The sequence below is a fragment of the Bombus terrestris genome, chromosome 6 (genome assembly GCF_910591885.1).
Source record: "Bombus terrestris chromosome 6, iyBomTerr1.2, whole genome shotgun sequence".
Taxonomy (NCBI): Eukaryota; Metazoa; Arthropoda; class Insecta; order Hymenoptera; family Apidae; genus Bombus; species Bombus terrestris.
The window spans coordinates 6,263,613-6,285,377 of NC_063274.1; the positions used below are offsets into that span (position 1 = coordinate 6,263,613).

A 21,765-nucleotide genomic window follows, 5' to 3' on the forward strand; every position below is an offset into this window, starting at 1 on the left:
TTTTTCTAAAGAATGTCAATTTTGTTATTGCATATTACATTTCAAAAGCTAAATTTCTGCCATAATATTTACAGTATACCAAAAATAGTATAACTGTGGATCCTCTTTTCCCTAAACCTACGATAAAATTGCACCCTCTCGAAGAATACTTTTGCGATAACGTATCCAGGTATTTATAAACATTTGCATATCGAAGCTGCAAACTTTAACGAAATCCAAATTCTTTACCCTTTGTAGTTTTAAACGGAGGTTCTCGCGCACGCGTACAAAGAACGTCGACAAGTGCAGCAACTTGTCTCGCTTGCTCGATTTTTCTTCTTTATCTTCCACCAACACTTATTTACACGACACTAGATGTAGGAGAGAGAAAGGGGTAGAAAAAAAGGGACGAAAAGAAAAAAAAAGGAAAGGGAGAATGTTTGTCCTGTGACAGCGCAGTTTCAAAGCAACGTTATTTGCACCTCACACGCACCAACACGAACGAAAATGGTCTCCTGCGCGACGCACACCAACACAGTTGACGACAGCCCGCTTTATGTACAACTGTTTACCTGTCGGATACAATTTCAGGCTCGGATGTCTACAAAAAGCTCGGAACCTGTCCTCGAGGGGGGATGTCGAAAGCTCGTGTTACCTTCATGCGTGACTTGCTACGAAAAACGCGCTATTTCCCGGCATCGGCCGCGGCAAATAAAGGTGGACACATTTCATCGCCTTTGTACTCGCTACCGTGTAACGCGAACTTTCGCTTCTCTCTGAGAAAAACGGGGCACAATGACGCGTCATACGCCCGGCCACGTAAAATAACGACTACTTCGCGCGAGAAATGGCGAAACTTGGAAAATGGTAACGAACTAAACGTGATTAAGACACAGAAAATTAGCTGCCCAACGCTTGTTTAACGATTTTGGATGTCGAAGCGAATTATTACCTATCGAATCCGATTAAACCGAATAGAATAAGAATAAAGAAATTGGTACGAAAAGTGCCAAATGTTAACAAGCCATAGAAGTTTGTAATTTATAATTTGTTATATATATTTAATTTTAGTTCCAACTGTAGAGATTGGATAAATAACTGCAACAGGTTTATATGCATTTTATTTCATTCATTATTTGTAATACGGTTAGAAAATTTTGAGAGTATTTCTATATCTATGTTATTGCTAAAACATTCTGGAAGTAAAGTAAGAAATTTTGCAAGAATATAAGTATAAAACCAGTGTTAATAAAGACTTCTAAACTGATGAAAAATTAGCGACAACGAGATTCTTCAAAAACATTTTATTTTTTCCTTCTGACGTGTACATTCGAACGAGTTGGCTTGGAGCTGGCGAGAAATCGCAAAATAAAAGGCAATCTTACGGGTGCAACAGCAGATGGCTATCTCTGCCCGATCTCAACAAATGAGGAAACAATTGGACCAAGGAACAAGAATATCGCTGACTTCGAATTGGAAAATATGTTTCGTAGGAAATGAGACGGGTTTCTGGGAAATGCTGGCCATGACAAGGTAACCACCTGTTTTTGCCATTTATACGTTCGCAGCAAGTGTATCGCCGGATTTCGTGGTGCGAAAATAAATAATTCTGCTGCTTAAGGAAACTCGTAGCTCTAGATTTCTTATATTTCCGCTTTTATATTGCAGTTCAGCCGAATTCTATTTACAAAAAATCAAATTCTAGAAAAGGAAGCTGAGAAAGTTTCTAAACGTAAAAAGAAAAAAGCGAAATGAATTTTAACAATTCGATATAGGTACTATCGCTATATATACTATATATACTATATATACTATCTCAAAATAAAATCAGTTAAACGTAAAGAGAGATACAAAAATAAAGATTGTCTATCGCCTATGCAATTGGCTGATTCCGTGTTAAAACATTTTTCACTTGGTCGTTGCCCAAAGGAATAACTTTAATTTCGCGCATAGTATCCATCACGATAAATTGAACCCGGAGTAGCACGGTCTCCAACGTTCTAAAGCGATTTCACGTAATAAAGAGAACCGTTCGAGTGATCCTGGAGGATTCAATCAAAGCTGAAAGGCTATCGATTTAAATGAAGTAGATAAATTAAGATCGGGTCGGGGTGGGGAAAAAGAAAAAAGCGAACTCGAGAAAGGCGAGAAAAGGCGATATAAGTTGAGGGGGGAAATGACAGGACGGAGAAAGAAGGAAAGAATCTGGGGACAAGGGAGTCGTTATCGGGGCACAGGAGAAGACTGATAAGACAAAAGTAGTAACGTGCTGGGTGGAAACCATTCCAATGGACCATTGAGTCCAAGATGTTCCATCCAGTTGCCGAAGATTCTCATGGGATGCCGATTTCTCCTATGATCACGTAATGAGGCTGACGAGACTCCCTTCTCGTTTCCTTCCATTTCCATTTCCTCTTTTCAAGACCATGTAGAACTATCGCCCGGCACGCGCTTAAAACTTCTTCAAATTACGAGCTCCACGATGCAGTGAAATTATCTAGTTCGTTGAACTGCACCGTTCTGTTCGCTGACATCGAATGAAGATCGCGGAAATCTGGCGATCCGCAATCCTGAAACAGTAAAATTCTGATTTTCTCGTTCATCGGATCGGTCGTTATCCTGTGCTCGTCTTCCTCGTCAACTTTTCGACGTCGTTTTTATTTGGTCTTTGAAAATCGAGTCCACTCGAACATTCTTCGTCGTCTTGTTTTTGACGAAGTCGAATTCGGACTGGTAGCTCGCCACGATGAACAGGAAAATGTTGGTAGATATCTCCAGTAGCTAAAGGTAAGGGAGATTCTTTACGTTGTTTTAAGAAAGTGAACATTGCTCGGATACCTACGTTGTATCGCGTTTTCTTCACAAATTTTTTCACGCTCCTGCTTCAGGCTATTGTACGTATCTTCAACGAGAAGAATTTTTAAAATGCAAAAAGAGAGTATTTTTTAAGTGTTAGCCAGGTACGTAAATTTACATTTATTTTAGAGATTTCTCTTTATTATCTCGTATCTTCATTTATGTCCAGCCATATGATCGTTTGTTTTTAATAATATATAATATTATTTTCTATTATCTTCCACAAATCCATGGTTCCAAAAAAATAATTACGAGAAGAATGTGAATTAAAGCGCAGAGAGATTAATATCGAACAATATTTATACAAATATCGCGTTAAAAAGAAGGAATCGATATAATCGTGATATATTGCAACGATTGTGTGACATGATGATATTCTCAATCCCCTGATATTTATTTAAAACACGATTATTGATACTGTCATAACCGTGAACTGATCGAATTAATAACAGGTAATCGAAACGAACAATGCGACATAATTGATTTAAAACGGGAATTTCTATATTAAAAGAAACATTTACACTCATTCAAATATCAGAGAAGGATCAATGTTGGTGATTTTTAAAAAGAGAGCATAGAGAGTAGAGTGATTGGGTGATTTAATACTAAACCAAGCGTCCAGGAAGATGAAGTAGAGGAAAAGTGCGGTACTACGAAGGTAAGTAAGTGGTCGTGGTGAGCAGTAAAAAAAAGTAGAAGGTCCTGATTTTGAGGTAGGTCGACTGTAATTGGGGTGTGCGGTATCCCATTGTACAGAAAATTAGGAAGCGGATTTTATAGCTACGTTTTAACGACCCTGGTACAGGACTTTTCTAATTAAGAGCTTACCATCCGTGTTGTTAATAGCTTATTTTGTCGCTAAGAGGATTATTAGAAATTTTTAAGAGGTTTAAGCTTGCGAAGGGCTTTAGTTGCTCAAAGGGGTACAGGACACTAACCACGTCGAAATTTCGTTGCGCGCATAAAACGATAATTATTTCCTCCTGCTCTGCGTATATCTAAAAATGTTCCATACAACTCACATGTACGAAAATTGATACTAAAAAATAAATCGTTTAATAAAACGTCAAAAACATGACGCGTTAAATGATACCGATCGCAAAACAATTGTGATAGACGCGTGAAAATAATTGAAGAATTTGACGACTGATTTTTCTGTGACACGATATCAATGCAACTTGAAATTTCAAATTTCACTGGCACAAAAGTTTGACCGCGTATATGCTCGGTCGCGTTGAACACGAACGAAAGGATGGAACGGATGCATCCGTTATTAGCTCGTCATACACGAGACTCGGATTAACCGTGTACTTCCCAGTGAAAGTTTCGCATATTATTCTGCGTTACATCGCGGACGTAGATAACAGAATGGCAGGAAGAGAGCACGGCTTATCAAGTTCGTGGGTTGCAACTTTCTCGTCCGATTGATTATATTTTGAACAACCCAGGAGAGGTCGTTTTCTCAAACGTATAACAGATAATGGATCATGTAAAACATTTATTTAATATATTTTAACTCAACATGTTTTTAATTGTATCTTATGCCATTGCATATGGATGAGATATTAATAATTTTGTTACATTTGAACGCTTTGAATTACTTAAACTTTTCTTTTAATTTCACATGAATAATTGAAACATTTGAACTGGGTTGTGGTACAAAGTCCTATTTTTAAATATGTATATATTAAATATATTATAATGAATCGCATCCTCTGTTCTTTGTCTATAGAAACATTTTTCAATTAGAAACTATATACGGTATATGATATGGCAAACGTGTTCTAGGGTCGTACATGTTATCAGATACAAATTCTGTACGACAAATATTAATGAAACAATGTACATTCCTATTTCTTATTAACCAACTCTTAGTTCATTTTAATAATGCTATTGCTAGGATTTCTAGCTTTTAAAGGAAAATATCATCGGTATTTTTAACGTATCTGATAATAAATATTGTTCATGATCGCCTCACAGCAGAACATTAACGTGACAAGCATTAACGTGAAAAACCATCGTGCACGCACTCGAGGCGCTTTTCCGTTTATTTACGAGAAACTTTGAAGGTGATGGGGACAGCCACGAGGAAAAAAGAAATTCGAGAAAGCGAGTTTCAAGAAATTTCGCGAAAGATGTCCTCCCTGAAGATGGTCTTAAGATGGCACGTAAGAGCAGTGCACCGAAGGCTCGAGCTGCAGATCATTTATTTAGAAATCCGTCTCGGCTCTGACGACACCGGCACCGCTTCTAGCTCCCTCAGCAGCGAGCATCGACCCTCACGACCCCTGTTAAAGAGACACTCGCGAGGAACGTCGAGTGGAACAGGCGCAGGATAAACAGAACGTTTCCAGGGCTCTGGTACTGTGTACCGGTGCAAGTTCGGACGGTGCTCCGTGTTAGCCTTTCTGAATCTATGTGCACAAACGCTCGAGAAGGAGGACGTGGAAATCTAAGCGAAATCGTGACGGCCAGGGCGAATTTTCAGCGCAGAGAATAAAAGTACGATGAGTCGAGAAGTTTCGTAACAAGAAACTGCAATATCGTTACTGTTGTAGAAATTCGCTGACTACACGTCTGAGGAAAACAGCGAGACCAATCTTTCACGGTAAAAGATGTTTAAGTGTGTAAGTACAGAGCAAAAGTGTTTATTTGATGATGGAGTTTCCGATGAAAGTACTTGACATTTTATTGAAATCCTAGAGAGACCATTGGTGCGTATAGAGGAGATTGACAGGTTGACAGGTTGACATTCAACTTTCGTATTTTTAGTTCAATGTTAGTCTGTACTTGATTGATTTATATTTCTGAAATACCCCGTATAGAAAGATACATTAATATTGCAGGGTTTGACGATGATCCTGTGAAGATCACGATCGATCTGACACGTCACAATGTTACAGTATCCAACAATGCGTTTATTGAACAGCACTGAAACCCGTAGTATCAAATAACGGTCTATTAAAGAAATAGTCTATCGTTAAACCCGTTACTTCCTTTCAATCATAAAAAGTCTATAATTCTCAAAAAATATATCCGTTTCGAAACAAACGATGAAAATGAAAAGCTTTCAAACAAATGTAGATTCCAAACTGCTCTTAATTTATCAAGTTCCTCGGCAGAGGAAAGCAGAGACATTTTTCTATTCGTATTTTCTACAATAATACAATCTCTTCTCGTTTAGCAACTTCCAACAACGTAAAGAAATAAATCACAGAGAGAGAGAGAGAGAGAGGACAGCGAGAATTTTTCCCTGCTCCCTCGTATCAACCTTCGTTCAATGACAACAGACGTTCCGACGTAGTTCCCAAAAGCTTATCTCCCACGTTCCTCGACCAACAGTTCCAACTTTCAGCCCTCGAATAAAAGGGAGGAAGTTGCCACGTTGGTGGTCTCCGATCGTCCTTCGTTTCGCGTTCTCCTCGTTTCAGAGTACGATTCGACTTTTCAACGTTGCTCGACTCAAAGCTCCCTTTTTGATCATTGTTGCAGATAATCACCTACGACCCGACCAGAGGCGGCGTATCCGTGGTCACGGAAAAGGGTGACATCACCAAGAGTTTTCTACTGGTGCAGGAAGCAAAGCCATCGGACTCTGGCCGGTACACCTGTAATCCCAGCAACGCTCAATCAAAATCGATCACCGTTCACGTACTCAATGGTGAGTAATTTCGACTTAATTACGGGCCGTCTCTTTACCCGGCTCGTTATCAAATCTAAACAGCGACGGTGCTCGTAAATGGCTTTTTACATCGGATCGTTAGTGGGGATCCGACTCTTAAGCAGGACCTAAATTAATAAACGGCTTCGTTTTCTCGAATTTCTTTCGCCAGGCGGATTAATAGCGAGGGAGCACGAAGGCGAGCTTGCCCGGATTATTAATTTAAAATTGATGAACGTCAAACGAAGAATAGGAAAGAGGGAGAGAAAGAGTTTCAAACAGAGAACGGGAGATCTGCTTTCGACACACACGTTTAATTAATGAATTCATTGCTTCGGTTTAACAGAATTTCCGTGTAAAACACCAACACGATTGCAACTGATGTTTGCACACTTCAACGTATTTGTATGTGACGCACCATTGAAACGACTAAATGTATAGACTAAACGTACAGACGTGTGCGCGTATGTAGTGTATCTACATATGCATGAGGAAGTATCCGAATGTAGGAACGTTAACACGATGGCTTCACGGCCTTAGTAACAAAGTCAGTTTGTCATCGTAATTAGCTCGACTAGATGAAATTAAAGTACACCCTGAAACTTCGTCGACTTCGACCGTACACGTCTTTATGTCGCGAACAGCAGATCCCAGCCAATATACTTTGGCAACGTATTACTAGCCATATCGCGAGATACGGTGCCTTCAGAAAATTTAAGTGTTGTCCTCTGTTTCAGGAGAGTATCCCGCGGCAATGCAGCACGGCGGTCAAGCCAAACAACCGAGGCTCTACTCTCTTCTGCTCTGTCTGTGTCTGCTGCTTTACTAACCGTTTTATCCCGGAAACGCTACTCCCCTTCTTTCTTCGCGTGGACGAACGGTAAACGAAAGACTTCCGCCGTGAGATCCAACGATCAGGGGTCGATCGCTGCCCCATCGAGGAAAGTACGCGCGTTCGTGCAACCGGAAGTCGCACGGTGCGGTGGTGCAGTGATCCAGCGAACACCTAACCACGACGCCGGTACGTCGATGAAATAGTGTATGCGAACGTTTGCGTCACGTCGGCAGTCAATACGCGACCTCGTCGACGCTGTTAAAAGTTTCAAAGTTCGAGACGAACTGATGCGAGAATTACGTGACAGCCCTGTGAAAGCGCGAGAGTTGGCCCGAAACGTAACGTGGCATCGCGGGTTCCATATGCGCGCGATCTGAAACGAACTACGACGTCGAGAGCGATGATGCGGCAATGTTTCGACGATGCAACCAAGTGACTGATCGTAATCGAGAACGAACACGTTAGAATAACGTTGTTTTGACAGTGGGTTGCGAAATGAAAAAGCTCGGAGCAGCCGTAAAACGGAGCAGCAAACTGAAAGACAAAGAATCAGCGATCGAGAGGAAGACACAGAACGGAACAAGCATCGGGACAAAAGTGAATCGGAGTATCAAAGATCGTCTTTCCTTGCGTTTGAAAAGTGCGTAGATACGAAAAGGGGAATGTAGAAGGTAGACGAGTGAAAAAGAGAAAGTACAAAAAGAGAAAGCTATGTGAGTCATAGACCGACGGATTCGTTTTCGTACGTCGTCGGATCGAATAGGGTGAATCGTTGCCACGCAACCGTAATTTTGATCGCGTCCAGGGTATCGCGATGCTGTACACTAATATCGATATCTGTTAGGCAGAAGTACGTTAAAGATCGAAATGATTAAGATCGAAGAGCTAATGTCTAAGTTCGATCCGCCTATAATCGCGTCCAAACTCGCGGCCTCCACGCTGAAATCGCTCAGCACCACTTAGTTCCGGAACTGAAGCCCTCGTCACGTCGATATTTATACGCGATACGCTTTCGATGGAAACAATGAGTTGGTGATCTCTCGTGCGACGAATGAAACTAAAAAAAATAAAATTACAAAAAAAGAAAAGGAGGATCTCTCTCGATAAGAATTCTAGTCATGTAAGAATCAACTTCTCGAACTCACACGTTTTTTCTAACGGATTCATCTACTCTGCTTTTCATTCGTTTCACCAACACCACATTCTATTCAGTCGTTTCTCTTACGTGTCATCTATTTACGTCGTCTCTTTCTCGCTCGGTTGCTTTCAACGCCAACCGGTCACATGTAAGGCGGTCTAATTTACGAGACACGAGCATGATCGCGATCCACGTGTTACGTGGAACGGAAGTCAGTATACGATTAAGCGTAACGAATGAATTTCACAGGCTGACGCACGCTGGCGAAACTCGACTGCGACCGAGCAATTAATTTACCGTTATCACGACTCGATCATAATAAGTTTATTTACTTCGGCGACCGATACACACACACACATACACCACCACGAGCAAATTTCCACCGTATGGCAAAACTGACGTTTCACGCAAATCGATTAATGCGGACGGTGTACTTACATACCACAAAATTAAACGCCTGTTAAAACGCCGAACCGAATGTGTCGTTGGCCCATTGAATGAAAAAATGCCCGCCAAGTTCCCCAAAAATAAATTAACAGTACGATGAATCGATGTATTGTTCGATGGTTATGAAAAATTTATTTTATGCTATTAATGGACTCATTTTTATCTTCTTTTTGGTATCGTGATATTTATATAAATACACGCAGATGTAATTATTTTATCTCTCTGTAATATGGCATTAAATACTTTGAAATGTTATCTCGTTAACCCACTGCACCGTCGATACGATGGATAAATATTTTAATAGCTAATCCTGGGAGAAGATGTTTTATTTGGTAAATTGATCAATCTGATCGAAACGTTGTAATTTATACCGTAATAATCTCACCAGAACGAAATTGAAGTATCATGCAGAATATCCAATATAATGCAGAATATTCATGCAATTTTAACGAGAGTATGAATTTTATTTTTCTCACGGGCGTGAAGCATAGATCAATATCGCGTCTTTTTTTTTTTAATACCCAAGCCGAATGATGGTTCGCGAACAATTTATTTCAAAACTCAATTGCAACGTGCGTCTTCTCTCGTACGGTAATGTTCGAAACCGCGAACTCGCATTTTCATTGTTCCTGGTTTTAAAAAAATCGTCGACGGTTGTGTCGAGAAAGTCGATTCGAGGAATCGATGGCATAGAACAGAGCAAAAGAAAAAAGAAGAGAAGCGAACGGGGCCAAAGAGTAATAGACCGAAGCAAAATGAAACGGATGGAACACTCGATAGAAGGTATAAGACGCGTTAAAAATCTGCTATGAACGTATTTGTCTAATCGATTGGCAGAACGTGAACGAATAGGATGCACGCGGTCGAATTAACTTTCCTAATTTGCTCCCTTCACGAGCTGGCTATTCATCATCGCCGAGCAAAAGTTCAACTTCGAAATGGAATTTGGTATAATAGCATCCGTCATAATCCGTGTCACTCACGGGATAACAACGTTGTTCCTCGTAGCAAATAAAAATTTATTTAAATCCATTCACCTAGAATTTAGCCCGAGAAAAAGTTAGGTCAAACGAACATTTATTCATGGATTGTTATTAAACTTTTAAAAGCATGTGATTTTAGAGACAACAACGTTACCAAGAGCTTTTTAAATATTTATGTAACAAACCTTTTTAATCATTAATTCCAAGTTCCTGGTTTTTCGAATTTCATTCTACAAATGAAATTGTCTTCGAATGCTTTCCAATTACCAAAATAATCCTCTTTGGTTTCTGAAATGCACGACGGATTAATTAGAGCAAACGGTTGGTGGTCTTCTCTGTGTAAATGCGGGCACACATAAAAGATGATTTTATGCATTCTCGATTCGATTTGATCTTTAAAACTCCGGAACATTCATATTCGACGATACGTTCAATCCTTCCACTGCCAACAACGATGAACGATATTCGAACAAAATACAATAAAAATAAATACGATATAACTATCGTAGTAATCGTGCATCGATATCAGTATTTCTCGAAAGATTGCATTACTCTATCCACATATCAATCATAGGAGCGATACTAACGTCGCGAACGTTTCAGAAATAATATCGCGAATGTTTGAGAAATTGAATTTTTTTCCACGTCGATTCGATAATTTTAATCTTCCATCGTTCTTTGGACGAGAAAGTGCACACGTGGATTGAAATCTGACTGAATTGCAGAACAATCGTCAATTGCAAATATGTATACAACAATTACGTATGAAATCCGAGCCGATAATAAATCTCGAACGCTTTTATACTCGACACGATTTTATATATTGACCTTTTAGGTGGGATCTTTTCTCCCGCAATAATGGAAACGAACGATCAGCCGTCGATACGAAAGAAATGCAAAATAAATTGGAAATGCCGTTTCTTAAGTACGTCCGTAGCCAATCGTTTGTAACGCAATTGGAGAATAATAAATTCGATGCAAAATATCTTCTTAAGCGAATAAATTAAATTTAATGGCGGTTTAATAGGTGAAACAGGCTCGACAAAAACGATCGGTTCTTTCTGTCGTTGAAGCTCATACAAAACAAGGAAACGTCAACTAATCGGTTTTATATCAAAGTTTATCCTACGGAAGCACAAATTATCCGTTCCTCTACAATTTCATAATATATTTGTTATATTATAATTATTCTATTATACTACCAACAGGTAAAACTGTGATAATTTACGTTTAATTTGTAATACACAAAACGATTCGTTATCCCGTTGTTTATATAATTTCATAGATCCTTTCTAAGAAATTTCTATTTGTGAATCTAACAAATTATTCGATACGAGGAAATTAAACAAAAATGGACTTACGCTCTTCTCGAGATTGTATGTTCTTGCTCTTCATATGCAATCAAATTATGGGAATAAGTAGAAAAACGAAGACGAAAGAATGAGAAAAACTATGAATAACGAATGAACAGGAACCGTGGCGAATATTTTAATCCGAGGACCTAGCCAACGAAACGAAGGTCGAGTAATATCTACTGGTGAACAAACGTGATTAAAAAACTTTGCCTGAGTCATAATGCAGCGGGTTGATTACATGTAAGAACGTTTCCCTGCTGACTACGTGAATATAATCGCATCTCCATAACGTCCACGATATCACGAGAACCTCACGAGAAATAATGATTGCTGGTTCGAGCTTGATTTTGGCTTGTTCTTACCCCTTCCGTTTCATAGTGTGCTGTTGGATCGCGCGCGATTGCGGTACATTTTTTTTCCTCCCTGAAAATCGGACGGTTTCTTCACAAAAGGGGGGAAGGAACGAAAAAAAGCGTCGAGGGAAAAGAGAACGTGAAACGGGTGAAAAAAAAAAGATTGAAGGAAGGGAACGAGAGAGAGACAGACAGACAGACAGAGAAAGAAAGAAAAAGAAAGAGACGAAAAAAAAGAAAGAACATAGGAAACAAGGGCAAAGACGGCGGTAGCGGCTGCAACAACGCCGGCATTCGCCGCTGCTCCGCCGCCATTTATCAAGCTAAACGCGAGGTGCACCGCATAATGTTCACGCCGAGGTTCTCCACCCTCGGCCCTTGAGTAGAGACGCCTGCATTGCATACTGTGCTCATGTATCGCCACAGAAATTCGTGTGCTCGCGCGTACATCTACACACACAGTGTACACACGCAGACATACCTTCCCAGAAACGCTCGAATTACGGACGATTAAACGCTGACCGATCGGAATCGCTACCTGACCGTTGCTCTCTGCTTTCACGATCGCTCATCCATTGTAGTACTAACATTAAAGGATTGAAGTCGATGACTCGATACATTTAACGTGAATAAACATTTTAGAATTATTTGTAAAATAGTTTTGCTTTCCTTCTTTCGAACGTGAGATTGAAAGTGCATTATTTATGGATGATTCTTTAAATCTTTCTTTTTTGTTTCGTATTGGTGGTAATATATTGTGACGAAATATTATTTTAATTGTAGCCTTAAGTTTGGTTTCTGATTCAACATCGCTGATTATCTTTGATGCTTCAATATTTATCGATTATTAATAGATTATCTGGTTCAGCATCATCCAAAGATCCATAAATATTTAAGAAATGATGTCTCCATACGACTTTTTCCTAAGGAATTATCGAAATAAAAATAAAAAACATATGAAAATAATTGACAAGAAAATGTAATTTCCTTCGATACGAAGGTGCATTATACATCTGTATACCGATGGTACCTGATAGATTGATATCGTGGTATACTCCATTTCGAATTAATTCCGGAGCTAATTAACAGCTAGTCATGGGTTAAGATTTGATTTATGAAATTACGAAATATTAAATGGTCATAAATCATTAATATTACTATACCATTTTACTGGATGTAGTCGTACTTCAGTTTCGGATAAACTCGTTAGCTCTTGATACCTGTTAACCGCGTTTAGGAATAATTTATGACTATGGAAATTCATGTCCCTCGAAATTATATCTTTGTTACGATGGCTAAAAGGACGACGCGACGCGATAAAGTGCGCCGTGGTGCAATACAAAAGCTCGTGGCGTTATAAAATATTACGTTACGATAAGGCGCTATTATTCTCGTTTCATCGCGTTAGATATAATGTTACATCACTGGCATAAATTAATGAATGGCTATCGTTTGTTATTTAGTAATATTTTATTCTAAGAAAGACGTCCTGGAAATAACTGACATTATTCTTCATTATCATTATCGTACGAACAATATGTTGAAGAGAAAATACAGAAAATTATCCATAAAATTTCACAGCGTCGGAAAATTTTTCATCCCTATAATCTTCGTAAATTTCGTTCGTTGATAAAATTTTAATTGCAATAATTGTAGTCGAGTATTGGTATCGCTGTATTTTGCGATAATTTAATAGCAAAAAGAAGCTTACTTCTCCTTCGATACAAGAGAACGTACCAAAAGGAAAAGCGTAGATCAAATAGTGATGTTGAAATAAAATGACTGCGCGACATGCAACGGAAATTTATCGATATTTCCATCCGCGTTCTCCTTTTTACGAATATCACGAATAGTTTCCATAAATACGAAACGAAACAATATCTGCCGTGCAAGTCCAGCAGCCTGTCCCTTCTTTCAGTGTCGGAAAAATCTGCTTTAATTGAGAACTAAATCTGTTTTACTCGAAGCTAAATGAAAATATTTGCTCTCTGACGTTGAACTCCCTAACAAACATCGTTATTTAACTTGCTCGGAAAGTATAAATATATATATATATGTATATATATACATATCGTCGTGCAAAGAGACACGTATATATACATATATGCATGTAATGCATGTGTAGAGAAAGAAAGAGCCGTTGCAAAAGGAGAATCAGAAGAACCAGGCGACCATGAAAAGACATCTCTGCCCAAAGGAGAGGATATATATCTCGGACTTCTTCATTTAACGACGACGATGGTCAGTTCTCGCAGTATTCGCCACGATTCACAAGCGTTGGAATAAAAATTCATAGGATTTTGCCGGTCTGAATTATGAATGCGAACATTTTAATCATTGCCACGCCAGTGGCGGAGAAATGGTCGGGTCACAATTATATAAACTACCGTGTATCATACAAATGCATCTAAACTTTTGTGCCCGTGTAATTTCCAGGTTATACGGGAAACCAGCAACCGGTGTAGATTATATTGAAAGCGTTCGTGGCTCGGTATTGTTATTTCCATGGTCGTGCCGGTGACACTAAAAATAACGTTTATTTCTGCCGGCGATAAATACCGAAGGAAAAGCTCGGACGGGAAACCGGCGAAAGGAAAAAGGAAAATATACGAAAGGACAGTTGCTTGGATAAACAAAGATAATACCCGAGCCCGACCTTATTGATCGTTTCTCGTTAACGCGACACTAACCGTCTACTACTTATTTTCGTAAACGGTCGTAGAAGCTTCCACGTCGTTCAGCGTGTAACGTGTGCGCACGATCAGCGAACACGGAGAACCATTTCGCGAAAATAGAAACGAAAATACGAATCTGCACGGAGGAGAGAAATTTTGACAGTGATTCATGCCCGCGTGTAACCTATTTCTATTCGATTCGCTATCGAAATATTCTGCTTTTCTTTCCGATATTTTTTATTTCTCAATCCTTTTTTTTTCATACCGTCTACTTTTTCCTTTTTTCTTTCTTTTTTTTTTTATTAAAAGAAGTTAAAGCGAAGGGTAAGCGACCCAGATTAAAAGTGAACTGGGAACGAAAAAGATTCGAAAATGTGTTTTACATCGTACAAAGGGAGCGTAGATAAAGATGGGAAAAAGAGAACGTAGGAAAATGAGAAGACGTCTGTCCATAAAGAGAAGGATAGTACTCGTCTTGCTTTAACGACCATAGCTACATCACGCTCGCCACGTCATTTATTCCCCGAGAAATGAAGATATCGCTAAAGAAATATGTACATATTTGTCTTTTGTCACGGCCTGAAAAATAATCACAAATAGTGTTGGCAAGATGCGGGTACCATAGCCAGTTGACTATTACTCTGTCGTCGTGTACAACAGGGAATAACGAACGCGAGACAGATTTTAACGATCGTTTTTCTACGTTTGTGTCTTCCTGAAAATTCATCTCGATAGATTTATAGCAGAAAATTAAAAATGATTTATAATTAATCAAAACTATTTAAACATAAAAAATAATCAAATAGAATACCAGCGGTGTTATGATTTTATATTTCATTGCCTTCAAACTAAGAAACATTTATCTAAGCAGTTTATTATTTATACTCTGTATATTCTTAAAATTCTTTTCTAACTGCTCGTAATTTTCAATCGTATTAAATTAGTTGCTTAAAATGATTTCTTCTCATAGAAATTATTATGCGGAAAATAACAAATAATAAACGAAAATTATCTTAGAGAATATATTCCGAAATAAAATATCACATTTCATAATAAATTATCAATGACAACGTAACAGTAAACCACGATTGCAAAATATTTTCGATTATTACTTTTGTTATAATAACCAAAAGCTAATTACAGGTTTAATCTTATTACGTGTATCTGACATAAAGAACGGTGTATCAGATGATGCGACGCATGAGATCGATAATGCATTAACCGTTCCCGGGGGGTATGTGCAATTCCATTTCGCGTTAATTGACGATTAATTTCAAATTTGCAATTTGGAACTTATAACTCCAACTTCTATTTTATTATCGTGTATGTTAGAACGTGTGCAAAATCGATGAATTATTTTTGCTCAACAAAAAGATACATATCTCGTCATTCATCAAAACACGTACAACTTCCAACCATGACTTTTAAAAAATATGCCAAGCAATGTTCATTTTTATAATAACGGTGAAACTAAGTATTTCTGAAAAGAATTGCTTCTACAATGCGATTCTTATACTTCATTTTTCTTAGGATCAAAAAGACAGGAAAACTGATTATTAGAGATTAGTAAATTGGAAAGACGAATTCTGTCTATTTCAAAATTGTTTCTATATTATCCTTTATATCCATACAACGATATCCAACATGTTTTAGTCGAAAGAAAATTTATTTGAGACCGTAAACAAACTGAGAACCAATAATCAACATATTCGAAAATTTCAAGTAATGGAAGCGTACAGCAATTTAATCTTGATATTTTTGCTGTATACGTTTGCCTGAAATGTATGGCTATTTATGAACGAGCAAGATTTCAATTTACAACTTCCATAATCATAATAAAAAGACGTGAACGTGGTCTAGAAACGTAATTTGCATCGGTATGCATCACGTAATTCGCGATGAATTTTCTCTCGACGTTTATGAGTAACGTTGAAAGAAATGTTATTACGAGTTTGGAGTAAAAAGACATTGACAAGCTTTATTTCATTCCGACGAAAATCTAGGAAATATCTTCAAATTAGTTTCAATTTGTATGACTTTTCGACAATTGAAAGATTATATTATTATTAATTTATTTAAGAGATTGTGTTATCAAGCATGTTAATTATATACACAAACCTTTCTTACAACCTATCTCGGTTATTTATATTCGTATCTTATATTTCCTTTAATATAACTTTCTTAATAAATCAAAATAAGTTAAGCCAATCAGACATACGAAAGGAATCTTAACTCGATGAATAAGTAACTTACATTAAACGAAATACTGCAACTGTCAATGTATATCGACAACTACATTACATGAATACTAATGATGTGATCCTACAAACTTCGAATGTCTGACTATAAACGTCTGTAACCACTTATCGTTCGAGCGTTCATCTACTGCAACTATTTATCCTTCGATCGCACCAAATAATATATGACACCATAATTTCGAAAATTCTTTCATCCACGGCATGCATAATATCACGCAATAACATTCACAAACTTTTAGGGAAAAAAAAAGCAGGTAACAGAATCAGTCACGGCTGAAAAGAGACAAATTATACCGGGTTCAGAAACACATTTATCATCGTAGCCAATCTAGAGCGAGGCGTGGATGTATTTTTCGTGTATACTATTTCGGTTTGCAATTCCAATAGGTAAATCACGGGGAGCGGTGTGCCAAATGTGTCGTTGCAAACTGGATTAGTATTCACCGCGACACGCGACCGACCAAGAGAAATCTACATGCCGTTTTATAAGCTTGGCGTATCGTGCATCGAATGAGAAACAACCGGAAGATTCGTCAAACATCGCCGTACACCGGTATCGAAAGCAATTTGCCTATTTTATCGCGAATTTACAATGCGTTTGGTGCAACTCGTTTCGCTTGTGTTACCGTTGAAAATTCCATCGTATTCGTATTCGCACGCGATTCAAACGTCCAATCAGACTTTCACGCTATAACCGTGCTCTACGTTTTTACGGAATCGTTGTAAACATTTTCTACGAAACGTGTATTCAATAATAAACATTTAATTGATCGAGCATTCACGATAATGCGCGAAATTGTCTGAAGAAGGAAAGACGAGCATTCCGGCATTGCGATCGAGTGTATACAAGAACTCGAAACAATTTATCATCGGCTGTGTCCCGGGGTTAAATTGACACCAAGTGATAGATACTTGAATCGACGGTGTTATTTGCGTATGTGTGAAACGTAAAGGGTCAACGGCGGGCCGTATAACTCTCTTCCTAACTTCGCAAATCGTCGTGGAAATCGTACTCTGCTGTGCATTGCAGTGTTCTCGACCCTTTCGCGTAAGAAAGAAAAGTATAGTAAAAATGAAGTTAAGATATGAAAAAAAAAATGTATACACGAATTTTGATAAATTCATCTGAACGTTACTTCAAAGAGAAAAAAATATCGTAGTCGTTACTTATAAGAGAAACTTACTGATAAGAGAAATTTTGTATATGTTCGATTAATTAAAAAAAAAAAAAAAATGTTTTATCCGTGAAAGGGTTGAAAAGAGAGGAGACAATAGGATTGCCTTTTCATCGCTTCAGCCGATTCGTATCGACGAGTTTCTAAACTAGTCTGATTAATCGACGATGATTAACGATCAGTGTACCTTCCTCGGATGTAAATATGTATGAAAATACCGTTTAGTTGTTTAGTTCGCTTAGACAATATCTAACGACGACGACATGCCGCATGACTGTTACACTACGATTCGTTTTGTATGATACGCTGTATATGTATATTTTGACCAACCGACGACAATTATTATTGTAATCGTTAAACGAAAGGAAAAGAAAAAAGATAGGAAAGAAACTATAGGAGAATTTGGCGTGAACGTGGGGAAAGAAAGCGAAGGAAGCGACTGTAATCACCTATCAACGTCGAAAAAGATAAATGGTACGTCGTCTCACGATATAATCATCATGTAACATAAGAGCTCTGGTAGTTTGACAAATCGAGTGTAAAAGAATTACGTCTACACATTATATCGATATGCGTAAAACTATACACCCGTAAACTAATTGTAACACAACATTACTGTCGTTGTAACGTTATCGCCTAGTCAGTGTAAAAAAATACAAAAGGGAGAGAAAAAAAGAAAAGCAAAAGACAAGAAAAAAGAGAAGGAAGGACAAAGTGAGAGAGACACTTAATTGGAACCGTATCGGGAGAACTGTGAATATATATTTACCCGTATACCGATCGTTATTTCTCGTGTGCACGCGCGTGTGTATGTGTGCGTGCGTGACTGTGTGTACATCATTATGAGCGTTTTCCTCGGAAAAATATGAAAAAAAAACAAAAGAAAGAAAGAGCGTAGAAGAAAGGAAAAGGTAGAACAAAACGCGTGTCTGTGATTGTGGCTTTTCTAAATCCTTTGCAAAAGCTGTATCATACAACAGGTAGTGACGGCCGGCTGTTTCTAGCAGGCCGGTAAAGTCAAAAATATTCGAAAGTCGCGCTCATAACGGGGCACATCGTATGAATAAAACCGTAGTAGCACTCTCGCGGTGTTTCATTTGTCACGCTGACTACGAAAGGAAAATGTTCGTGGCTCTCTTATGAGCCAGTTTGCCTTGCTTTCGTTTCTCGGTCATATTTTCGCCGATCGTACGTATATTATTTTCTCGTGCCGATACTAGTGGATTTTCGAGTACTACGAAGAAGGTGGACACAAAAAGATGAATTTTTGGTAATTATTTACATCGAGATTATAAAATTTCGCGATTCGAAAGATATTGAGATATTTTGTCAATCTCCCGAGAAATTTTAGGTATATACATAGCCGTCACTGCAGTTTACTTTCAGGCATATGTAGATTTAAATACCAAGATCATCGAACATCGAAAGTAAAGAACTTGTTCTAGTCTTTGTTCGAGTTCTATTTCTTTAACCATGTCGATAAAAATGAAAATTTGTATAGATATCCGCGGTCTAATCAGATTAGCAAGTGTCCTAATATTTATGCGCGAGAATGCGTATGCAAAATTACCGAGAACATTAATGTTGACTTTTAACACCATAAATATCAGTGGAGCGTAAATCGTTGTAAATAATTACTGAAAAAATGGCGAAGTTCCTCCGGTCTTCAATGGGAAAAACCGTCAGTTGGGTTGTTAGTTCTACAAAAATTAAATTGGAGTATCGTCCACCGAGTCTCCGTTTGTCATTAAAATTCATACCCGTGCGGTGTTACGATTTATGATACAGCGATTGCTGTCGAGCTGCAGAAAACGTTTGCGTTTCTTTCTACGACAAACAAACGGCCGCATCGTGCGAGGGAGAGGAGGCAAAAGGACAACGTATGTTCGAGCGTGTGCGCTCCGAGCGAGAACGGGTACGTGTAAATAGTCGTTAGAGCTGGCGTCGCACGTCAAAACGAACAGGGAGGGTGGAAAAGAGAGAGAGAGAGAGAGAGAGAGAGAAGATAAAAATAGCATAGAGAAGGCTACGGACTGAATCCAAGTGGTCTCGGACCGCGATCCACGGAAAAACTTCCGCAAATTTCGAGGGAATAATGGATCATCGCGCGATGAAAAGAAAATTAAGTCGTAAAGTTTCCACTCTCGAATCTGCGACGCTTTTCCCCGCGGTACGAATAGACTTCTAATTGTGAATATGTAAGTAAGTAGAGTGAGAGCGCCGGATAAAAATGAAGTTTATTCGAGAAATTAAGAAGCTTGATTGGAAAGATTATAGAAGGTAAGAAGGCGTGGTGAGAGACGGGCTTAATTCGTTCAATGGAGCCGTTCGTTTCGTTAGAAAGAGAGGGGAAGGCGGCAGGGAAAGTGCAAAGGGATGAGAAACGAATGAAACGCGAGGAAATAGGAATAAAATGCGAATAAACGAGGGAAAACGATGAAAGGAGAGTCTGTATATTATTGCTCATCGACACGGTTTGCACAAGCGGAATTGGCCCTTCGAACATTTTCTAAAAGTTCCCTGTAACGTAGTCGCGTTCTCGCTAAAAATTGTTTTCCGTGATCGTTAAGTTTCCTCTAATCGAAAAGAACAATTCTTCGTGAAAAATTATCGATGAACCTATCGTTACTGCTCGAGATTACGTCTATGCACGTGAGACTAATAAGCGCCATCGATCCATTCGAATATGACTGGAACAAAACGGCTCGTATTATTCTGTCCTCGATTAATGGACTGCGATATCAATATCAATCTGCCCGCATTTCATTCGTAATTATTCATCTCGTGTCGATGTTGGAACGCTCCCGACCGACTATCAGGAAAGCATTGATCACTGGTACCTACTCGAAATATGGGTCCGTTTGCATTTTGTTGCTCGTTGTTTTACATCTGGCATGCCCTTTTGTATCGTTTATTACACCGGACTCGGTTCCCGTTGCATATCATTAACCTGCGTTCACGGTGTACCCCTTCGCGTATAATATGTTCATCCTTTCTATCTTGTATCCGTGTTTGCTCCCTTTGGACCTCGAAATGATTTCGATTAGCAAAGCAGGGATTTGCGGAGCAACACGCTTGTTATCCGAAGAACATCGAAACACGTATTACCCCTGAAACGTGTATTCCAGTTTGCTGTCAGTGCTGTGACAACACTGACAGGCCAGTCCTCTACCGTATATAACTTGAATAGCCAATAAATCGAATAAAAAGCGACCGCATTGTATGAATTTCGTCCGGCTGCCAGTTCATACCACGTGAGCCGCATTCGAGTGTAAGAATCGAACAAAAAAGAGAAAAAAAGAGAGCGAGCGAACGAACGAGCGTGTGTACGTGTGCGTGCGAGCGTGTAAATATTGTCGAATTACTTCAATTAATCGGGACTCGATCGACACGAGCGTTCACTTTAAATGTAACGAAGGAAAAACGATGTAAGCTAGAATATAACGTGGCACTCGACGCGAATCGAAAAGAAGACTCGATTCACTTGTACATCCACTTTAGGTTTTTAAGTTAACACCAATCGACTGCCAATCTAGGGCACGGCGATCAACATGGAACAAAATGAACAAAAAATGAAAAAAACGAAACGACTTTCACATCTGTTTTACATCTAACGACAAAACTTCTTTTGCGTTCTCAGACACGCCGTACCACTTATAGATAGGCTAAAAATATACTTATTAAGTGTTTCGTCTAGCCTACGATGTATATTGTATCTATAATCAGAAATAAATTATCGATCGTAAAGTTCCATGGCGTTCTCAATGTTCCCAAGGATTAATATTTGCTTGCGATAGCGCGTGCCCTGCGATATTGAAATTTTCAGCGATTCCTTTGCCGAGCTACGAAAGGATATGTTATTATTCGCCGAAGATGAGATCTACGAGCCATCGTTCTACGAGAAAAAATGACAGCTTTATGGACAAACGATAATGGTAAGTATACGTGTAAATGTAACGATAGAAAGTAAAGAGTACGCCAACTCGATCTGAATAAAATATTGAAATTATTTCAAGGAAATATTCGACCATTATACGGAATATCTGTTTA

The 21,765-nt window shown here is 38.6% G+C and overlaps 2 protein-coding genes across 9 annotated transcripts in view; one reads left to right on the forward strand and one right to left on the reverse strand.

Moving 5' to 3' along the window:
• LOC105665832 (lachesin) overlaps nt 1–21,466 on the forward strand; it is a 484,949-nt gene extending 463,483 nt beyond the window's left edge. For 2 of the 5 annotated variants that reach the window (XM_012309341.3, XM_012309343.3), the window contains exons 6-7: nt 6,328–6,496; nt 7,234–21,466. In XM_012309341.3, the coding sequence (XP_012164731.2) occupies nt 6,328–6,496; nt 7,234–7,325 (261 nt within the window). In that variant the 3' untranslated portion in view covers nt 7,326–21,466. Of the gene's footprint in view, nt 1–6,327; nt 6,505–7,233 lie in introns of those variants that run through there. The other 3 variants (XM_012309342.3, XM_012309344.3, XM_012309345.3) reach the window with 2 other exon arrangements.
• LOC100643804 (myelin expression factor 2) overlaps nt 1–21,765 on the reverse strand; it is a 91,295-nt gene that overhangs the window by 43,979 nt on the left and 25,551 nt on the right. The gene's annotated exons all lie outside the window — the stretch shown is intronic.